This window comes from Colletes latitarsis, chromosome 8, assembly GCF_051014445.1.
Source record: "Colletes latitarsis isolate SP2378_abdomen chromosome 8, iyColLati1, whole genome shotgun sequence".
Lineage (NCBI taxonomy): Eukaryota > Metazoa > Arthropoda > Insecta > Hymenoptera > Colletidae > Colletes > Colletes latitarsis.
In genome coordinates, this window is record NC_135141.1 from 20106443 (window position 1) to 20126627 (window position 20185).

Here is a 20185-nt window from a genome sequence, read left to right on the forward strand (position 1 = left end):
CGAGTTCTGTGACGTTAAAAATTCTACGTAACTTAAAACCTTTGTCCGCATTTCTACCCTATTTTAAATCGATTTTAAATTGATACGGACAGCAACTCTTTGTAAAGTCAAATTCAATAGAAATTCCTGACAATATTTACGAGTTCAGTGACGTTAAAAATTCTACGTAACTTAAAACCTTTGTCCGCATTTCTACCCTATTTTAAATTGATTTTAAATTGATACGGTTAACAAGGCTTTGTAAAGTTAAATTCAACATGAAAACCTGACAATATTGACGATTTCCATAGCATTAAATCTGGAATCTAAAATGTTCACAGTGTTTAATAATTAAATTGCAAAATTCTACGTAGCTCAAAATCTGCATCCACATTCCTATCCTGTTTTAAATTGATTTTAAATTGATAAGGTCAGCAAGGCTTTGTAAAGTCAAATTCAACATGAAAATCTGACAATATTGACGATTTACATAGCATTAAATCTGAAATCTAAAATGTTCACAGTGCTTAATAATCAAATTTCAAAATTCTACGCAACTAAAAATCTTCGTGTCTCCACATTTCCATCCTGTTTTAAATTTCAACGTTTCAAGATGGACAGAAAAGAGTCGAGCACCATGTTGCAAAGGAAGTAGCTCTTTTTAAGGTCAAATTTCCGAGCGGCCCGCGGTAAGAACTCATCGTTACGACCCTCGGGACGTTGCGGGTCGCAATCACCGTGATTCTTAATCTGCGCGTTTCTGCGAAACGGGGCGCGGTGAAAAATATCAGAGCTTACCGCAGTAATGGACCAGGATATGAAGAGTGCCGGCGTGAATCCGGGAGTCGCACCAGGAAGCAACGTCTACCTGAGGCTCGAACAGAGAGAGATCGAGGCCCTCCATGTCGCTCTCGCCGCAGGAGTCGCTCAAAGGCTCGAAATTACCGGCGTTCGAGGCGTCGTCCTGGTTCGCCGCGTCCTCCGTGAGGCCCTCGCAGCCGCCGCGACATCGCGACGGCGTCAACGCCATTTTAATAAAAAAAATAAAAAAAAAAAAATCCCTCGAACGATCAACGAACACGACCTCGACGCTTCGTCGCCTGGTCGCTGGATTTTTTCACACTCGCGCCACGCTCGCTCGAATCATCCTCGCGTCGTCGGCTTTCGATGGGGGAAACTGAAAGCATATTTTATGTTCGCACAGTCTCTCTCCTCGCGGGCGCTCGTGGTCCAAACGAGCAAAGTCGAAAGTAACACCGAGGCATATCGAGAGCTTCGTTTTCATGGCATAGTTGCTCCCTAATTACTTTCGTAAATTAACGGCGATCGACGTCCTAATAACGCAACCGCGCGCGACCATCGATAGTTCGCGATCAAGCTCGATAGTCCAATTAAGAAATTTCATGGAACGCTGGCCACATTTCGCCGTGGCACGGTCGATGAGAAAACTCCAGTCGTCTATTTTGAACACAGATAATACGTGTAAACACTGGTGCAATTTTGTGGACATCGATCGCATGTATTTGTGTTGAAATTTGTTGATTTGAGGATTGCATTTAAATATTGTTTAATTTTTCTTGGTGGAAAATGGGAAATGAAATTTATTTGTTTCGAGATAATTGAGTATAGGAGTGTTGGTCTGTCCAGTGCTTACTGTTTCTACTTTTGTTGAGGAATTCTAAGTAGTACTCTGTGGGAAGTAGTTTTTCTCGAAAATGAAGCCTCGACTGGGGAAAGATCTTATTGTTTGGTATATCTGCAGTATATAATAATTTATATTTTGTTTTCTGTAACTATCTACAGAATTGTTGCTTAAGTAATTTACACCAGTTTGTAATATTAAATTTTCGTAGTGACTATTCAATCATTTCTTTTTAGCTCCAATAATATGAAGCTTTCAACAAAATGTATCTTATGGTAAAATACAAGTTTGAAAATATAGAATAATGAATAAATAATTCACACATTTGCACCTCCTTGCAATATTAAATTTTCATTTTTTTTTTCTAGCTGTAATAATATTAACCCAATAACAAAATATGTCTTATGACAAAATACAAGTATCTTTCGTATTTGAAAATGTAAATATAAATGCTTAAATAATTCACACATTTACACCACCTTGCAATATTAAATTTTTATAATGACTATTCAATCATTCTTTTTTCCAGCTTTGATAACATTAACGCCATTAATAAAATATGTCTTCTGCCAAAATATAAGTATCTTTCGTATTTGAAAATATAAATCTAAATGCTTAAATAATTCACACATTTCAACCACCTTGCAATATTAAATTTTCATAATGGTTATTCAATTTTATTTGTTTTTTTTTGCTCTAATAATATGAAGCTTTCAACAAAATATGTCTTATGACAAAATACAAGTATCTTTCATACTAGAAAATATAAATATAAATGTTTAAATAATTCACACATTTACATCACCTTGCAATATTAAATTTTCATAGTGCCTATTCAATCATTTTTTTGTCTAACTTTGATAATATTAATCCCATAATAAAATATATCTTCTGCCACAATATAAGTATCTTTCATACTTGAAAATATAAATATAAATGCTTAAATAATTCATTAATAATATAAACCCTCTAATAAAATGTGTCTCACGCCAAAATATCTTTCATACCTGAAAACAGCCATCCTATACATAAAAATACTCCCATTAATTAACGAGTTGATGTAATTATCATTGTGTATCGACATTTTTGAACGTTACCAAGTTTTATGGAACGACTGAGTCGCGATCGATGGAACCTAATACACAGTCCTGATGATCCAGACGAGTAAGAGTAGTTTAAAAATAACGTAACAGAAGTCTTTGTGTAGGGAACCATGGAAAGGCCAGTCGAGTGGATCAAAATTGCGCCCGTGACACCGGAGAAACGAAGTGCACTCGCAGTGTCACGGTTTCGAAAGTGGAGCTCTTGCGTCTGAGGCGCGAAGACCCTCTTTAATTAAGCGAGCTCCTGATTAATTGTCTGCCCCTTGGTCCATCCCCCGAGTGACGCGTCAACCGGAGTTATGACCTATCCAACGGGAACGACTGAGCGCTCTTGTCTGCGCTATGATCTCGAACGACTCAACGATACCAAAACTACGATCTCGAAAACTTGGAATATCAAAGGTTCGTGACAAGAAACAGTGAGAAAAAGAAATAGAAAGAACTCCAAAGTCTCTAATGTAATTAAATCTGTTAATTCAAAATGGAGAAACACATATTTTAAAACTCCAAATAATAGCAAAATCACTCGGGTAATATTTCATCGCTAATAGAAATCAAAAGTACTCAACAAAATATATTAAATTTTATTTACTTCGTTTGATCGAAAGAAAAATGCAATAAAAATGATATAAAAATAATGACAGAAAAATATAATTAATGTGCTCTAAATTTCACAAGGGTCTCGAAAAATTGAAATATCAGAAATTCTAGAAACGTGAGAAGAATAAATGAAATTTCTTAAACGATGAAGATCAAAATGTAAGTAAAAAAGTTTGGTAGAAAAAAGATATAATTACAAATTTGTGTTCCAAATTTCACCTTCCTTTCTTTCATTTTACAACCGTGTTCTCTGAATAATCTCAAGCAGTTACACAATTTTAATAAATATCTCTGGGAATATGTTTTCCGGCCACGAAGACCAGTTCGCGAGTAAAATAAAATTCCAGCAACGACAACAATTTTCCAAGGCATGCACGGTCACGGTAACTTTCCAATCTTAATTCCGACTCGACTCTGACGTATTAACGATTGCTTTTGTTTAATAACAACTCGGAGAAGGTGTCTGAAAACGATTTTTCTATCGCGCGGAGGCGTTTGGAATCGGTGCGTGCGGAATTTCTGAAGACGAATGCGTCGTTACGAAGACACGCGTAGGCAGCTCGTAGTACGTGACTTTGGTTACAAAATGAGATGCATAGGTGAGAGCAAGTCTTATGACGAAGTACCTAGACCCTTGTCATCCGGTACGCTGGCCTCTCGTGCGCTACAGTTTTAGATACGGTCTCAATGGCGTCGCGTTTCTACAGAAACGATCTTGTTTCGATGATAATTCAAATATCATTTATTTCTTAATAACGACGCAAATCAAATTTTCAGTTTAATGGATCACTGAATTTACTTTCACTTTTAACGTTTTATGGAGGCTGTATTTTCTTAATTCAAATATCATCTATAGTAACGAGCAAAATTGAACACACATACGACATTTTAACAAAAATAATTTTTTATTCAATATTTGCATATTAGAATTAAAAAAAGACAAAATACTTAGTATTATCTACAATCTTCTGGCTCTTCAAAACAAATTTAACATTTGTGGTACCATTATTATTTCGTTTTGTACAATTCTTTTTCGTATATAATGATATCACAAATGATACATGCAAATATTGAATAAAAAATTATTTTTGTTAAAATATCGTATGTGTGTTTAGTTTTGCTCCTTACTGTATTTCTTAATAACGATGTAAGAATAATTTTTAATTTAATAGATCATTGAATTTAATTTCACTTTTAACGTTTTGTAGAAAAAATTGTTTTCTCAAAATTATTATATGTCAATTACTGCAAATTTCTAAGCTAAAAAAGGACTGTGAAATCAGAAATACATAGTGCTATTTTTAAAAAAAGTTAATCTAAACTTTTTATCGAATAAACAAATTTTTCGAAATTTTTAATATTGGATTTTGTTCTCCTCGAAGTACACATTAATTTTTATTTCAAATATGTTTTTATCAGATTAGTATAAAGGTCTCAAAAATTGATGTAACAATTAGGGTGAACAACCCCTGCATGATAAAAATGGCGATGCAATAAAAACACAAATTTCTCGAGAAATCTTTGGGCAAACAATATTTTATATATAACTCGTGGTAATAAACGTGTTAAGGGGTGGATATTTCTTTTTAATCAAAGGATGGACATTTTCTACGAAAGGGTGTAACACAGATTTATTTTTTAATATTTTACGACGAAATTCACTGGCCCAGTTTAAATAGAGCATGTAAAGAAACCTTCTCCAGAGTATTTAATAATTATTATCCGTATCGAAATGATCCGCGAGAGCGATTATTAATTTTCAAAAGTAAATGAAACTAGAGCAGAGTTTCCCTGAATTCAATTTCATTATTAAAATTCTGAAAGAATGATATCTATAATAAAAAGGACGATAAAAATACAAATTTCTCGAATCTTTTGGCACCCAACCAGTTGTAACAAACTCGTTAAGGGGTGGATATTTTTGTTAAGCTGCCTGCACAATACTGCATCGAAGGTTTGAGAAATTGGGCGACTCCCTGAATTTAATTTAATTTTTAAAATTCTACAAGACGATATCAATAATAAAAAGGACGATGAAAATACACATTTCTCCAGTCTTTTGGTACCCAACCAGTAGTAACAAACGCGTTAAGGGGATGGATATTTTTGTTAAGCTGCCTGCACAATACCGCATCAAAGGTTTGAGAAATTGGGCGGTTCCCCGACTTTAATTTAATTTTTAAAATTCTGCAAGACGATAAAAATACAAATTTCTCGAGTTTTTGGGCACCCAACTATTGGAAACAAACGCGTTAAAGGATGGATACTTTTGTTAAGCTGCCTGCACAATACGGCATCAAAGGTTTGAGAAATTGGGCGATTCCCTAAATTTAATTTAATTTTTAAAATTCTGTAAGAACGATATTTATAATAAAAAGAACGATAAAAATACACGTTTCTTCAATCTTTTTGCACTCAACCAGTGGTAACAAACGTGTTAAGAGGTGGATACTTTTGTTGAACTACCTGCGCAATACCTCATCAAAGGTTTGAGAAATTGGGCGATTCTCTGAATTTAATTTAATTTTTAAAATTCTACAAGAACGATATCTATAATAAAATACACATTTCCGCAGTCTTTTGGCACCCAACTAGTTGTAACAAACTCGTTAAGGGGTGGATATTTTTGTTAAGCTGCCTGCACAATACCGCATCAAAGGTTTGAGAAATTGGGCGATTCCCTAAATTTAATTTAATTTTTAAAATTCTGCAAAAACCATATCTATACTAAAAAGGACGATAAAAATACACCTTTCTCCAGTCTTGTGGCACCCAACCAGTGGTAACAAATGCGTTAAAGGATGCATACGTTTGTTAAGCTGCCTGCACAATGCCGCATCGAATGTTTGAGAAATTGGGCGAGATTTTTTCTGGGTGGAAAGGTTGAAGCATCGCTTTATTTTTGCACGGGACGGGCTCGATGCGTGCCAATGTAATGTGAACTGGCACGGAGACATTAATTACACGATGGCCGTGAATGAGATATATCGCGACGGCAGCGTGGCGCGCTCTTATGTCGATAAATTATTTACACGCATTTACACGGACCGCTTCCTGTGCCACCCGAGCCCGCCGCCGCGATTGTAAAAGTGAAAAAACCAGTTTCATTGAAAAAAGGATAACGGGGTACAAGGAACTCGCATACCAAACCGACGCCGCGTCTTCACACGCTGAAAATCTATTACGAAATCGTCGGTATCCGAACCGTTCGCGTTCCAAGAGACGCTCGCGAGCGCCGGTGCCTCGAGTTTTAAACCGTGAAACGCGAGCCTTTTCAATAATCCACGGAGATTTCCTAACCCGGCCGCACCCGGCGTAACGTTTTTATTAATCCGATGCAAGGATCGAAACGCGTTGCGTAATCGACCAGCCAAACAGGAACTGAAACGAACGACATTCACGGTCGATGGGCTCTGCTTTCAAACCTCCGCTCGGAGAATCTACGAGATTTTATCGTTGACGCGTTCGCGTTACCAGAACTCGATTTAACAGTAATAGACAGCGCTTGAAATTCATCTGACGGGAGATTATTTTATTTCAGAATCTCTGGAAGATTAATTATGCGGAGTGGTGGTTTCTGGAATTTGCTACTTGTAGTTCAAGAAATCGAATCGATAAGTGACAGAGGGTTGAATTAATTGAATTTTAATGGCAATTTTCCATTAAATTTTTAGTCGAATCGACAACCAGTAAGGGGGTTAAATTGATTGATTTTTAAAAGGCTATTGCCCACTAAATTTTTAGGAAATCGAATCGACAAACAGTGGAGGTTTAAATTAATTTTTGAAAAGCAATTGTCCACTAAATTTTTGCGAAGTCGAATTGACAATTGATAGTGGGTTAAATTGATTAAATTTGAAAGGGAATTGTCCGCTAAATTTTTACGAAGTCAAATCGACAACCAGTGGAGGTTTAAATCAATTTTTGAAAAGCAATTGTCCACTAAATTTTTGCGAAGTCGAATTGACAACTGATAGTGGGTTAAATTGATTGATTTTTAAAAGGCTATTGCCCACTAAATTTTTAGGAAATCGAATCGACAACCAGTGGAGGTTTAAATTAATTTTTGAAAAGCAATTGTCCACTAAATTTTTGCAAAGTCGAATTGACAATTGATAGTGGGTTAAATTAATTAAATTTGAAAGGGAATTGTCCGCTAAATTTTTACGAAGTCACATCGACAACCAGTGGAGGTTTAAATCAATTTTTAAAAAGCAATTGTCCACTAAATTTTTGCGAAGTCGAATTGACAATTGATAGTGGGTTAAATTAATTAAATTTGAAAGGGAATTGTCCGTTAAATTTTTACGGAGTCACATCGACAACCAGTGGAGGTTTAAATCAATTTTTGAAAAGCAATTGTCCACTAAATTTTTGCGAAGTCGAATTGACAACTGATAGTGGGTTAAATTGATTGATTTTTAAAAGGCTATTGCCCACTAAATTTTTAGGAAATCGAATCGACAACCAGTGGAGGTTTAAATTAATTTTTGAAAAGCAATTGTCCACTAAATTTTTGCGAAGTCGAATTGACAATTGATAGTGGGTTAAATTAATTAAATTTGAAAGGGAATTGTCCGCTAAATTTTTACGAAGTCACATCGACAACCAGTGGAGGTTTAAATCAATTTTTGAAAAGCAATTGTCCACTAAATTTTTGCGAAGTCGAATTGACAACTGATAGTGGGTTAAATTGATTGATTTTTAAAAGGTTATTGCCCATTAAATTTTTAGGAAATCGAATCGACAACCAGTGGAGGTTTAAATTAATTTTTGAAAAGCAATTGTCCACTAAATTTTTGCGAAGTCGAATTGACAACTGATAGTGGGTTAAATTGATTGATTTTTAAAAGGCTATTGCCCACTAAATTTTTAGGAAATCGAATCGACAATCAGTGGAGGTTTAAATCAATTTTTGAAAAGCAATTGTCCACTAAATTTTTGCGAAGTCGAATTGACAACTGATAGTGGGTTAAATTGATTGATTTTTAAAAGGCTATTGCCCACTAAATTTTTAGGAAATCGAATCGACAACCAGTGGTGGTTTAAATTAATTTTTGAAAAGCAATTGTCCACTAAATTTTTGCGAAGTCGAATTGACAATTGATAGTGGGTTAAATTAATTAAATTTGAAAGGGAATTGTCCGCTAAATTTTTAGGAAGTCAAATCGACAACCAGTGGAGGTTTAAATTAATTTTTGAAATGCAATTGTCCATTAAATTTTTACGAAGCCAAATCGATAATCAGAGGAGAGTTAATTTAATGTCCATTAATTTAATGTCCATTAAATTTTTAGAAAGACAAATCGATAACTAGTGGGAGGTTAAATTAATTAAATTTGAATAGCAATTGTCCATTAAATTTTTACGAAGTCGAATCGACAACCAGGGATTAAATTAATTAAATTTGAATGGCTATTGTCTATTAAATTTTTTCGAATTCGAATCGACAACCAGTGAAGGGTACAAAAGAAAATTATGAGTATTTAATTCCTTCGTTATAGGGTAGTTTTACTTTCCTATGGCCTCATTAGTTTCTACTTTTATGTGTGCAGATTCCGTCCAAGAAGTATAGAACTAAAAGATTATTACCGTTTAAATAATAATAGCAGGTTGCGTCGTTCTAACGCTATTTATCGTTATTAACTCGTCGATGAAATAATGATACGTACGAGAGTGGCAAGTCGCACGATTCAAGGCCTCTTACGCTTAAACGCGTCAGTTACGCTCAAACTGCCGACAGTTAGTCTTCCAGCCTCCGATCCGCCATAGAAAGTCCAATAAAATTTGTCTTGAAATAATCTTAATTGAAACGCAAACGTCAAATCAATTCATAGAGCTCTCGTTGCTACTCGGGAATTTTTCCTTTAGTAAGAAGTCATGATATAGATAAATGGTGTATGCAGATGGATTATCATAACCCCTTGGCGTGCGATTTAACTCCAAATAATTTGTCAAACGTATACTATTTGAATTTGTTCGTACAATAGCCACGAAAAAGAATAGATTTGTTTTATGAATGCCACGTGAATTTAAAAATGTACTGATTTTAATATTATAATAGTTGATGGGCGAGTAGCCTCATGATTAAACTGCAGATGTTTATGCATTTATGGGAAATTTTAATTTTTTAAAAACTGCGGATTGAACTTAATATGCAAAAATGTAAAGAATACTTAAAACAAGATACGAATTAATATACGAAGTATTATACGAGTATTATACAAATTACTCGATAAAATTTCGATTTCGTTACTACTATTAATAGAAATGTGAATTTGCATAAAGATTTAAGCATAAAGGAACTTTACATCAAGTTGATCATTCATTACAGCAGTGTAGAAATAATTAAATATTTAAAAAGTAATTATTTCTTCCACGTAAAAAATTTCCTCAAATTGGGAAACCAAAAGATTATAAAATATAAAATAGTTATTAAACTTCACCAAAATGATTCATTTCAACCAAAAGCCTCCAACAATAATCTTCTCCAACTGATAGCTGGAGAGGTATAGGAATAATGAAATATTTAAAAAGTAATTATTTCTTTCACGTAAAAAATTTCCTCAAATTAGGGGGCCAGAAGATCATAAAATATAAAATACACACAGATAGATTATTTCACCAAAAAGCCTCCAACAATAAACTTCTCCAACTGAAGAAGTATAGAAACAATTAAATATTTAAAAAGTAATTATTTCTTCTACGTAAAAAATTTCCTCAAATTAGGGGGCCAGAAGATCATAAAATATAAAATGCACACAGATAGATTATTTCACCAAAAAGCCTCCAACAATAAACTTCTCCAACTGAAGAAGTATAGAAACAATTAAATATTTAAAAAGTAATTATTTCTTCTACGTAAAAAATTTCCTCAAATTAGGGGGCCAGAAGATCATAAAATATAAAATGCACACAGATAGATTATTTCACCTAAAAGCCTCCAACAGTTCTCCAATGAATAGCTTTTCAGCAGCGTAAAAAAAAAAATGAAATATTGAAAAAGAAATTTTTCCTTCCACGTAAAAAACTTCCTCAAATTGGGGATCGATGGGAACTAGATCGTTAACAAATCAGCGGAATCGGCGGTGTCGGAGGGCGCGAGCGGATCCGGGGGATCGATGGGGCCAAATTTATTGCGCCCGCGGCCGTGCGCAAAGATCAAGATCACGCTTCGCGGCGATCACGTCGAAGATCACGGCACGTGAACTGGTTTCGCGAATACCGAGGAAACGTGACGTGTGCGTGGTCGCGTGTGTACGTGTGCGACGACAGAAATAAGAGAGAGGGGAAATAAGGAGAAAAGGGAGGGGGGAAGACAGAGAAAGGGGAAGGAAAAGGAAAGCAGGGACAGCGGAGAGGTCGTTCGCATCGAAGTTCGAAGTTGGCGGGCGAACCTGTAATCGTTTCGTGACTACGGAGTAGAATTCTTTGCCCTCTTTCTTCCTCCTCCTGTCTCTCTCGCTTTGGCCCTTTTTCCAGCGACGAGAACGATCCGGGAGAAGAGTAACGAACGATCCCTGTGGGAAAGGGATTGCCGGTCGACACGCACGGGTTTATTTCACGGAGGCCAGAACCGAAAATTTCCGACGTAACCCCGGCGAAAAGGCGTAATTTCGGGCATTCGAGCGGTAAAACCGCCTTGATTTTGTTCAAAGTAATCGACGAACGATTCCTCGATCCGCGATTTAATTTAACCGCGCGTGGCTCCGTGATTCATTCGCGACCGCGGCGGAAAAAAATTCGGCGAGCGTAAATCTGAGATCTGGTATGCAAATTAACGCGAACAGATGCGACGGGTTCAACGTTCTCCGCCGTTTTGCAACGGTCGCGCCAATTTGTTTCTACCGTTTCGGTTTCGCGATAATAATTTACTTTGGAATTTTTCAAATCCGGTCTCTCCGGTGTTTTTTGCACCGTTTTTGAAACTCGCGAGCTTGTTCAGAATTTTTTAAATAGCTTATTCGCGACAGGAATTTCTATCAACATACTTTAGTAAGTTTGGATGCTAGAGAATATTATGATCATTGGCAGATTTTAGTTATTAATGTTCCGTCTTGTATGTACGAATTTATATATAACTGTACAATGAAGAACGTTGAGTACAGTTACTCCCCCACTCGTATTCGTATACTATAATTGTGATTCGCTATAAATGGAAACTTGTTTCTTATTATTCTTTCCATTTATTTTTAAATGTTTCTCTTGCTCTGTGTTATTTCTCCATTTACGAAGTAGTCATGTGAATTATTTTTTCATTTATATTTCACCTAATGTTGTTTATTAATACTGTAATCTATTTAGGTTTTGTTTGTTATGGGAACTCCTTGCATTCATTTTTACCATATGTTGTTTATTGCACTTGTGTTACTACCTTCTATTTACGAACTAGTTTTGTTTCTTACATGAATTATATTTTTCATTTATCTTTAATTTCATATTGTTTTTTAATAGTGTATTATACTTTTATGTACGAAATAGTTTTCTTTTCTATTGTTTAATATTAATGGACCAATTACCAAACCTCTGTTTATATACTTAATAATATATAAACACTATACAAATTAAGAAATACGTGTGTTTTCTTTCCGAGCGGTAACCCATCCTAGTTCTGACCGCGTCCAATGCAGCTGCACTTGGCTAATCACACGAGAACCAATGTCTCCAACGTGCCACAGCCCTTTAGTTTTACTTTTAATTTATTCATATATACAGGGTGTTCGGCCACCCCTGGGAAAAATTTTAATGGGGGATAGTACAAGTCAAAATAAGACGAAAATCAAGAATACCAATTTGTTGATAGTGGCTTCGTTAAGAAGTTATTAACATTTAAAGTTCCGCCAGTACTGAATTTTTTTTCTCGAAGGTGGGTAGGATTTCGGGGGTATGTCTATTCACCAAAAATGATTGTAATTGTCCCCCGCAATCGAAAATAATTTTTTTATAACGATTTGAAACTTTTCAATTTCGCCGAAAAATTTAGGCACCTACCCCCTGTCGATTTTTCTTGAACAATCGTTTTCGATTTTTAGTAATTTCGCTTGAAGACCTACAGAAAAGTTGTTTAATACTTTTTTGTAGGTACCCATGAGCTCTACTTCAGAAAAAAGTTTCATTGAAATATATTCACTATTATAGGAGTTATGGCTGGTTGAAAATTGGACCATTTTTATGGGGTTTTTCTCATTTTAGGGGGTCAAGGAACAACTTTTCGAATATTTTTATAATTGCTACATATTCTACAGTAAAATACGCGGCGTTTGGCTTTTTGAACATTAAAATCATTCAATCCGTTCAGAAGTTATGGTATTTTAAAGATTCGCATGAATTTTGGGGAAGCATTTCTGGCCTGAAATTATATTTTCGGTAAGGAATTTTTTTCTCGAAAATGGTTAGGATATCGAGGATATGTCTATTGACCAAAAATGATTATAATTGATCACTGCAATCAAAAATAATTTTTTTAGAACGATTTGAAATTTTTGAATGTAATTATTAACAACTTTTTAACGAAGCCTCCATCAACAAATTGGTATTCTTGATTTTCGTCTTATTTTGGCCTCTAAAATCCCCCATTAAAATTTTTACCAGGGGTGGCCGAACACCCTGTATAAACCCCCAGATATATTAATGTATGAAGACTGAAGATCATACCAGTTTGAAAAACAACTCAATTAATAAGGAACAAGTTTTTTTCACTTATCAGTGAAGTATAATGTACGAATACGAGTGGGAGTAACTGTAATTATGAGAAAATCAATTTGGGCGAATTCCTTGTGTGGCAACTGGTTTTTAAGAAGCCTCCCAATGCGTGTCCGTAATTGTAAAAGTGCATTGTTTGATGTATTCAGGCACTCGTTCGCGAAAGATTAAGGAAGATAACTGAAAGAAGCCTCCGTTTAAGCGGAGAGGCAAAGTACATCGATACGTTACAAGATTAAATTGGAAACTTGTGTGCCGTTAGCGAAATTCGAATGAAGATATTCGATTGCATAACGGAATTGCATCGGGAGAGTGGAGCGATATTTATGCGCGATGAGCTTGGTGATTTCAATGCCGGGGGGTGAAGTAGCTTATATCGTTACAGCGCTACGTTCCGATCGAAGGAAAATTAAGAATGGAAATATTAACGAAATAAATTTCTACGGGTGCGTTAATGCGTCTGTTCCGAAATGAAATTTCTTTCTTATTTAAATACGTACGAATTAATCGATAGACTAATAATAACGTGTAGATATTAAAAATGTAATTTCCTGAAGGTTCCTAGAGGATGGTCGAATTATTGAAATAAGTAAATAGGTGTCCTATTTTACCCCGACAAAAAATAAAGTTTCATAAGAAAACTTGATAAGCATATCCTGCCTTTTACAGCGAATTTTATATGCATTCTTCATTAGATTTCTAATCGAGCACCATTAATATTAACCTTTCAAAAAATTGATATGCTATAAATTGATTTTATACAGGATTCAATTGTACCATTTATCTATGGCATTAAAACTTTCTAAATTTTATCATAAACCGTTTTATAGTTTATTTGTACACCTGCATTAAACAGCACTAAATCAAGTAGAATTACAAAACTATCAATTAATTATATTCACTAAGAGCAAAGAAATATAAAATACCATTTCACAATATCGACTGATTTATTTCAATTTAAAAACATAGAATTTAACACGTACGTCCTGAGGCGGATTAATTTAATTATCTGCTATTTAAAATGATAATAAAATGGAATATTTATTAAGATCGACCTAGTATACACAGTGTTCGGCCACCCCTGGGAAAAATTTTAATGGAAGATTCTAGAGGTCAAAATAAGATGAAAATCAAGAATACTAATTTGTCGATGGAGATTTCATTAAAAAGTTATTAACGTTTAAAGTTCCGCCCGTACTGTATTTTTTTCTAGAAGGTGGGTAGAATTTCGGGGGTATAGGTCTATTCACCAAAAATAATTGTAATTGACCCCGGCAACCGAAAATAATTTTTCCAGAACGATTTGAAATTTTTTAATTTTGTCGAAAAATTTCACACCTTCTCGAATTTTTTTCTAGGAAATGAGTAGGATTTCGGGGATATGACTCTTCACCAAAAATGATTGTAATTGACCCCTACAGCCAAAAATATTTTTTTTAGAATGATTCGAAATTTTTTTTTTCGTCGACCAATTTAGGCACCTACGCCCCGTCAATTTTTTTTAAAAATTCGTTTTTGATTTTTAGTAATTTTATTTGACGCCCTACAGAAAAGTTGTGTAATACTTTTTTGTAGGTACCTATGGGCTCTACTTCAGAAAAAAGTTTCATTCAAATATATTCACTATTGTAGGACTTATGGCTGTTTGAAAATTCGACTATTTTTATTGGGTTTTTCTCAGTTTACGGTGTCAAGGATCAACTTTTCGAATATTTTTGCGTTTTCTACATATTCTTCATTTAAATACACGTCGTTTGCGTTTTCGAAAATTAAAATCGTCCAATCCGTTCAGGAATTATGATGTCTTAAAGATTCGCATGAAATTTCGGGAAACGATTTCTGGCCTGAAATTACATTTTCGGTAAGGAATTTTTTTTCTCGAAAATGCGTAGGATTTCGAGGATATGTCTATTGATAAAAAATGCTTCTAATTGACCCCTGCAACCAAAAATAATTTTTCCAGAACGATTTGAAATTTTTGAATTTAATTGTTAACTTTTTAACGAAGCCTCCATCAGCAAATTGGTATTCTTGATTTTTGTCTTATTTTGACCTCCAGAACCCCCATTAAAATTTTTCCCAGGGGTGGCCGAACACCCTGTATAACACTGATCCCGATAAACATCTCAAAGCCACGCATTGAACTTTCAACTACTATTGTAGTTCGATTATCTTCAAGGTAAATCACACCATCGGTATTAATCATACGGTAAGGTTCAGTTTTCCAAAAAGTCTTCACAATCCACAGACTAATTGCTCGATTCAACTCTACGCTGTGCCCACGTTCACTTCGAACCATCTACATTCATCATCGGACAAACCCACTCGAAATCGCTCATCAGCGCAATCATCGCGATCGACGGATCGCCCAGCAGGTGCGATCCAAAGGACCACCGACCGAGTTGCTTCGAGAAGAAATCCCTGCACCGAACAAATCGCCCAAACGTGGCCAAAATGTAATTATCAACTTCTCAAAATAATCCTGATTACCTTCAACGACGACAGAAGATATTCAAATCCTATTTAAATTTATTTATGATACTTGAAACGCTCGAAACTAGCGACAATCGATGGTCAGTTGCATTATATCTTGCCTTCCGAATTTAGAAAAAAGTAAATAATATTCAGTTTTCATAAGTAGTTCTGAAGATGACGACAATCCGGGTCAACGAAACCGTTAGATACTATTTGCCAGTCAGGACTACGATTAGTTTATTATGATGACTAGGCGAGCCTATTACTGTTGGTTTTGATGGTGACAACTGTGGAACGAATCAATTGGTGCATTAAAGACACGATACTCAATTAGTAGACAAAAAAAATTCACATCATTTTACACAATAAGAATTCTTATAAATAGACTGGGGATCTTTATGCAAATTCATGTTCTTATTAATAGAATTAATGAAATGGGTGCTTTGTAGAGGGTTGTCTCAAACCCTAAATACAATAATTCGTATCTTATTTCTTATATGTTTGCATATTAAGTGCATTCTCTGGTCTTTTAAAATTAGTTTCCCATAAATGCACTTATACAGGGAGTTCGGCTACTCCGGGGAAAAATTTTAATGGAAGATTCTAGAGGCCAAAATAAGACGGAAATCAAGAATACCAATTTGTTGATTGAGGCTTCGTTAAAAAGTTATTAACAATTAAATTCAAAAATTTCAAATAGTTCTGGAAAAATTATTTTCGGTTGCAGGGGTCAATTACAATCATTTTTGGTGAATAGACATACCTCTGAATTCCTACTCACTTTCGAGAAAAAAAATCGAGTAGGTGCTGAAAGTTTTGGGTGAAAAAAAAAAACTTTCGAATCGTCTTGGAAAAATTATTTTTAGTTACAGGGGTCAATTGTAAGCATTTTTGGTCAACAGACATACCCCCGAAATCCTACTCAGTTTCGAGAAAAAAATTCCTCACCTAAAATCTAATTTCTAGCCAGAAATGTCTGCCCGAATTTTCATGCGAATCTTTAAAACGTCATAACTTCTGAATGGATTGGACGATTTTAATGTTTAAAAAAGCAAACTACGCGTATTTTGGTAGAGAATATGTACAAATAGCAAAAATATTCAAAAAGTTGGTCCTTGACCCCGCAAAATGAGAAAAACCCCATAAAAATAGTCCAATATTCAAACAGCCATAACACCTACAATTGTGAATATATTTCAATGAAACTTTTTTGTAAAGTAGACCTCATGGGTACCTACAAAAAAGTATTGGACAACTTTTCTATAGAGCATCAAACTAAATTACTAAAAATAAAAAAAGAGTTTTTAAGAAAAATCGACAGGGGGTAGCTGCCTAATTTTTTCGACGAAATTAAAAAATTTCAAATCGTTCTGGAAAAATTATTTTCGGTTGCGGAGGTCAATTACAATAATTTTTGGTGATTAGACCTACCCCCGAAATCCTGCGCATTTTCGAGAAAAAAATTCTAGAAGGTGCTGAAATTTTTCGGTGATAAAAAAATTTTTCAAATCGTACTAAAATAATTATTTTTGTTTGCAGGGGTCGATTCCAATCATTTTTGGTCCTTACACATACCACCGAAATCCTACGCACTTTCGACAAAAAAATTCCTTACCGAAAATATAATGTGAGGCCGGAAATGCACCCCCGATATTTCTTGCGTATCTTTAAAACGTCACAACTTCTGAACGGATTGGAGGATTTTAATGTTTAAAACGGCAAACAACGCGTATTTTGATGAAGAATATGTAGAAATTCTAACAATATTGAAAAAATTGTTTCTTGACCTCGTAAAGTTAGAAAACCCCAATAAAAATGGTCCAATTTTCAAACAGCCATAACTCCTACAATAGTGAATATATTTCAATGAAACTTTTTTCTGAAGTAGAGCCCACGGGTACCAACAAAAAAGTATTGGACAACTTTTCTATAGGACATCAAACTAAATTACTAAAAATAAAAAAAGAATTTTTAAGAAAAATCGACAGGGGGTAGCTGCCTAAATTGGTCGACGAAAAAAAAAATTTCGAATCATTCTAAAAAAAATATTTTTGGTTGTAGGGGTCAATTACAATCATTTTTGGTGATTAGACCTACGCCCGAAATCCTGTGCATTTTCGAGAAAAAAATTCAATACGGCTGAAACTGTAAACGTTAATAAGTTTTTAACGAAACCTCCATCAACAAATTGGTATTCTTGATTTTCGTCTTATTTTGGCCTCTAGAATTCCCCATTAAAATTTTTCCCAGGGGTGGCCGAACCCCCTGTATATTAAAATCAACATATTTTTACATTCACGAGATATTCGTAAATCTATCCTGTTTCGTGGTCATTCTTTGTACGAACAAATTTAAACAAAATTAAATAGTGTACGTTTGAAAAATTATTTGGAATGAAATCGTTGTAAGAATATTCAGAATCAAAGTACCTATAAGTACCCATTTGTTGACAACCCTATCGTGAGAGGACGCAGAGTTTTCGCTGAAATTTCACTCGAAGGACTTCGAGAGCAGTTAGAAACAAGGATCCGTTACACGTGCTCGTAATTTCGTCAGACACTGTCATAAGTAGTTTACAACTCCCTTCGCGAGCTATGGAAAATGAACGACGAAGAAGAAATAAATTTCGTTACCCCCGAAGAAAACTCCACTAGAGGCGAAACTAATTACAACAGTAATCGGTGAGAAGCAAGCACCAAGCCAGTGTTCATTATTTTGTAGTTTCGTAGCCAAATTATTTACGTTTTAAAATTGATAAAACAAACATTATCAACAAAGTAATGGTATTTGGAATGTTCCAGAAGAAAACATTGTTATAAATGGAAACTAATTATGACAGAGATCACTGAGAAGCAAGTACCAAGTCATGCTTAATTATTAGAATTGCAAATGTCTATGCATTTATGGAAAATTGTAATTCTCAAAAAACTACAGAATGCACTTAATACGCAAAAACATAAGAAATACTTCAAGATACGGATTATAATATTTATGGATTGAGACAACCTCCTACGAAGGTTTAATTACTTCTATTAATAAAAATATGAATTTGTTAAATTATCACATTTTAAAATTTATGAAATAGATATTAAAATGCAGATGTCTATGCATTTATGGGAAATTGTAATTCCCAGAAAGCTACAGGATGCACTTAATATGCAAAAATATAAGAAATACTTAAAGATACGAATTATAATATTCATGGATTGAGACAATCCTTTTCGAAACTCCCATTTCATTGAGTCTCTTAATAAAAATATGAATTTGTTAAACTATCACATTTTAAAATTGATAAAATAGATATTGAGCGAATTTTCGCGATCTATGGATCGCCCAGCAGGGAGTCGCGAGAGAAAACGAAGCAAAGACGTCGTCTCGTAAAGTCTTCGATGGGGGAAATGGGTTTTAACACGAATGTTGATGAACTTTGACATTCGTAGGAGGCCGACCAGGGCAGAACGGACGTGTACGCGGGCGACCTTAAGCCTCTGGAAAGGATCTCGAGAGGATCTGTTCCGGCTACCATGAGAACCTCACCGATGCCTACTTACGGCGGAGCCAGACAGAGCAGAAAGGAAGAGAGAAAAGAGGGAAGCCGAAGTGCCTACTTACGACAACCGCGATCCCTCGTAAACATCGGATGGAGGTCTCCTGGGAATCCGCGGCAGGAACAAGGATACCAGGTGCACTCGTCCTGATAACGACCATGGAACTACTCACCGGCCGAAGATCACATTCCGGCGATTTTTTCCAACCGATGGCAGATTTACGGTCCCCGACGACGCTCCATTCAAATTCAGTGTTACGCGGCAACCGAACGCAATTCCAAAATGTTAACTGATTCCGTTAAGTTCCTTTTTAACCACGTATATAACTCCAACGATTATTTTTAAGGTAACGTTTGTTAAGAATAATTGAAATCGATAAGCTAGTACGCGATCTACGTACGAAATAAACAGACGCGTGACATCTATTGTCCAAATATATCTACCATGTATGTATGTATATAAATATATATCGCGTTGTGAAGAATGCTCTCGAAGTAAAACGTAAGCTGTTGTAACAGTAACAAAGTAATTTGCTTGTCGTCTAAAATAATAAAAACCAATGATAAAACTTAACAACGTTTATTATCAATACTGGGATCCGTCATTTTAATTTCTGTAATTTTTGTCATTTTCGTTGGATTTTTTTTAATCGTATATATAGATTAGAGATTCTAGAAGCTAAAATAAGACGAAGATCAAGAATGCTAATTTGTTGATTGAGGCTTCGTTAAAAAATTATAGAAACATTTCCACATAGTATATTTTCGGTAAAGAATTTTTTTCTCGAAAGTATGTAGAATTTCGAGGGTATGTGTATTCACCAAAAATGATTGAAATTGACCCCTGCAACCGAAAATAATTTTTTCAGAATGATTTGAAACTTTTCAATTTTCAGGGTAACAGACAGTTATGGTCAGACATTATATTTTCAATAATTAATTTTTTTCTCGAAAATGGTTAGGATTTCGAAGATATGTCTATTCACAAAAAATGATTGACATTGACCCCCGCAACGAAAAATAATTTTTCCAGAACGATTTGAAATTTTTTTTTTCGCCGAGAAATTTAGACACCTACCTCCTGTCAATTTTTCTTAAAAATTAGTTTTTGATTTTTAGTAGTTTTGTTTGATGCCC

At 34.8% G+C, this 20185-nt stretch overlaps 1 protein-coding gene across 1 annotated transcript in view; it reads right to left on the reverse strand.

The window, feature by feature from the left end:
• Positions 1-20185, reverse strand: part of LOC143344968 (uncharacterized) — a 202895-nt gene that overhangs the window by 170165 nt on the left and 12545 nt on the right. The window contains exon 2 of the mRNA XM_076771621.1: positions 778-1156. Coding sequence (XP_076627736.1) covers positions 778-1009 — 232 coding nt within the window. The 5' untranslated portion in view covers positions 1010-1156. The remainder of the gene's footprint in view (positions 1-777; positions 1157-20185) is intronic.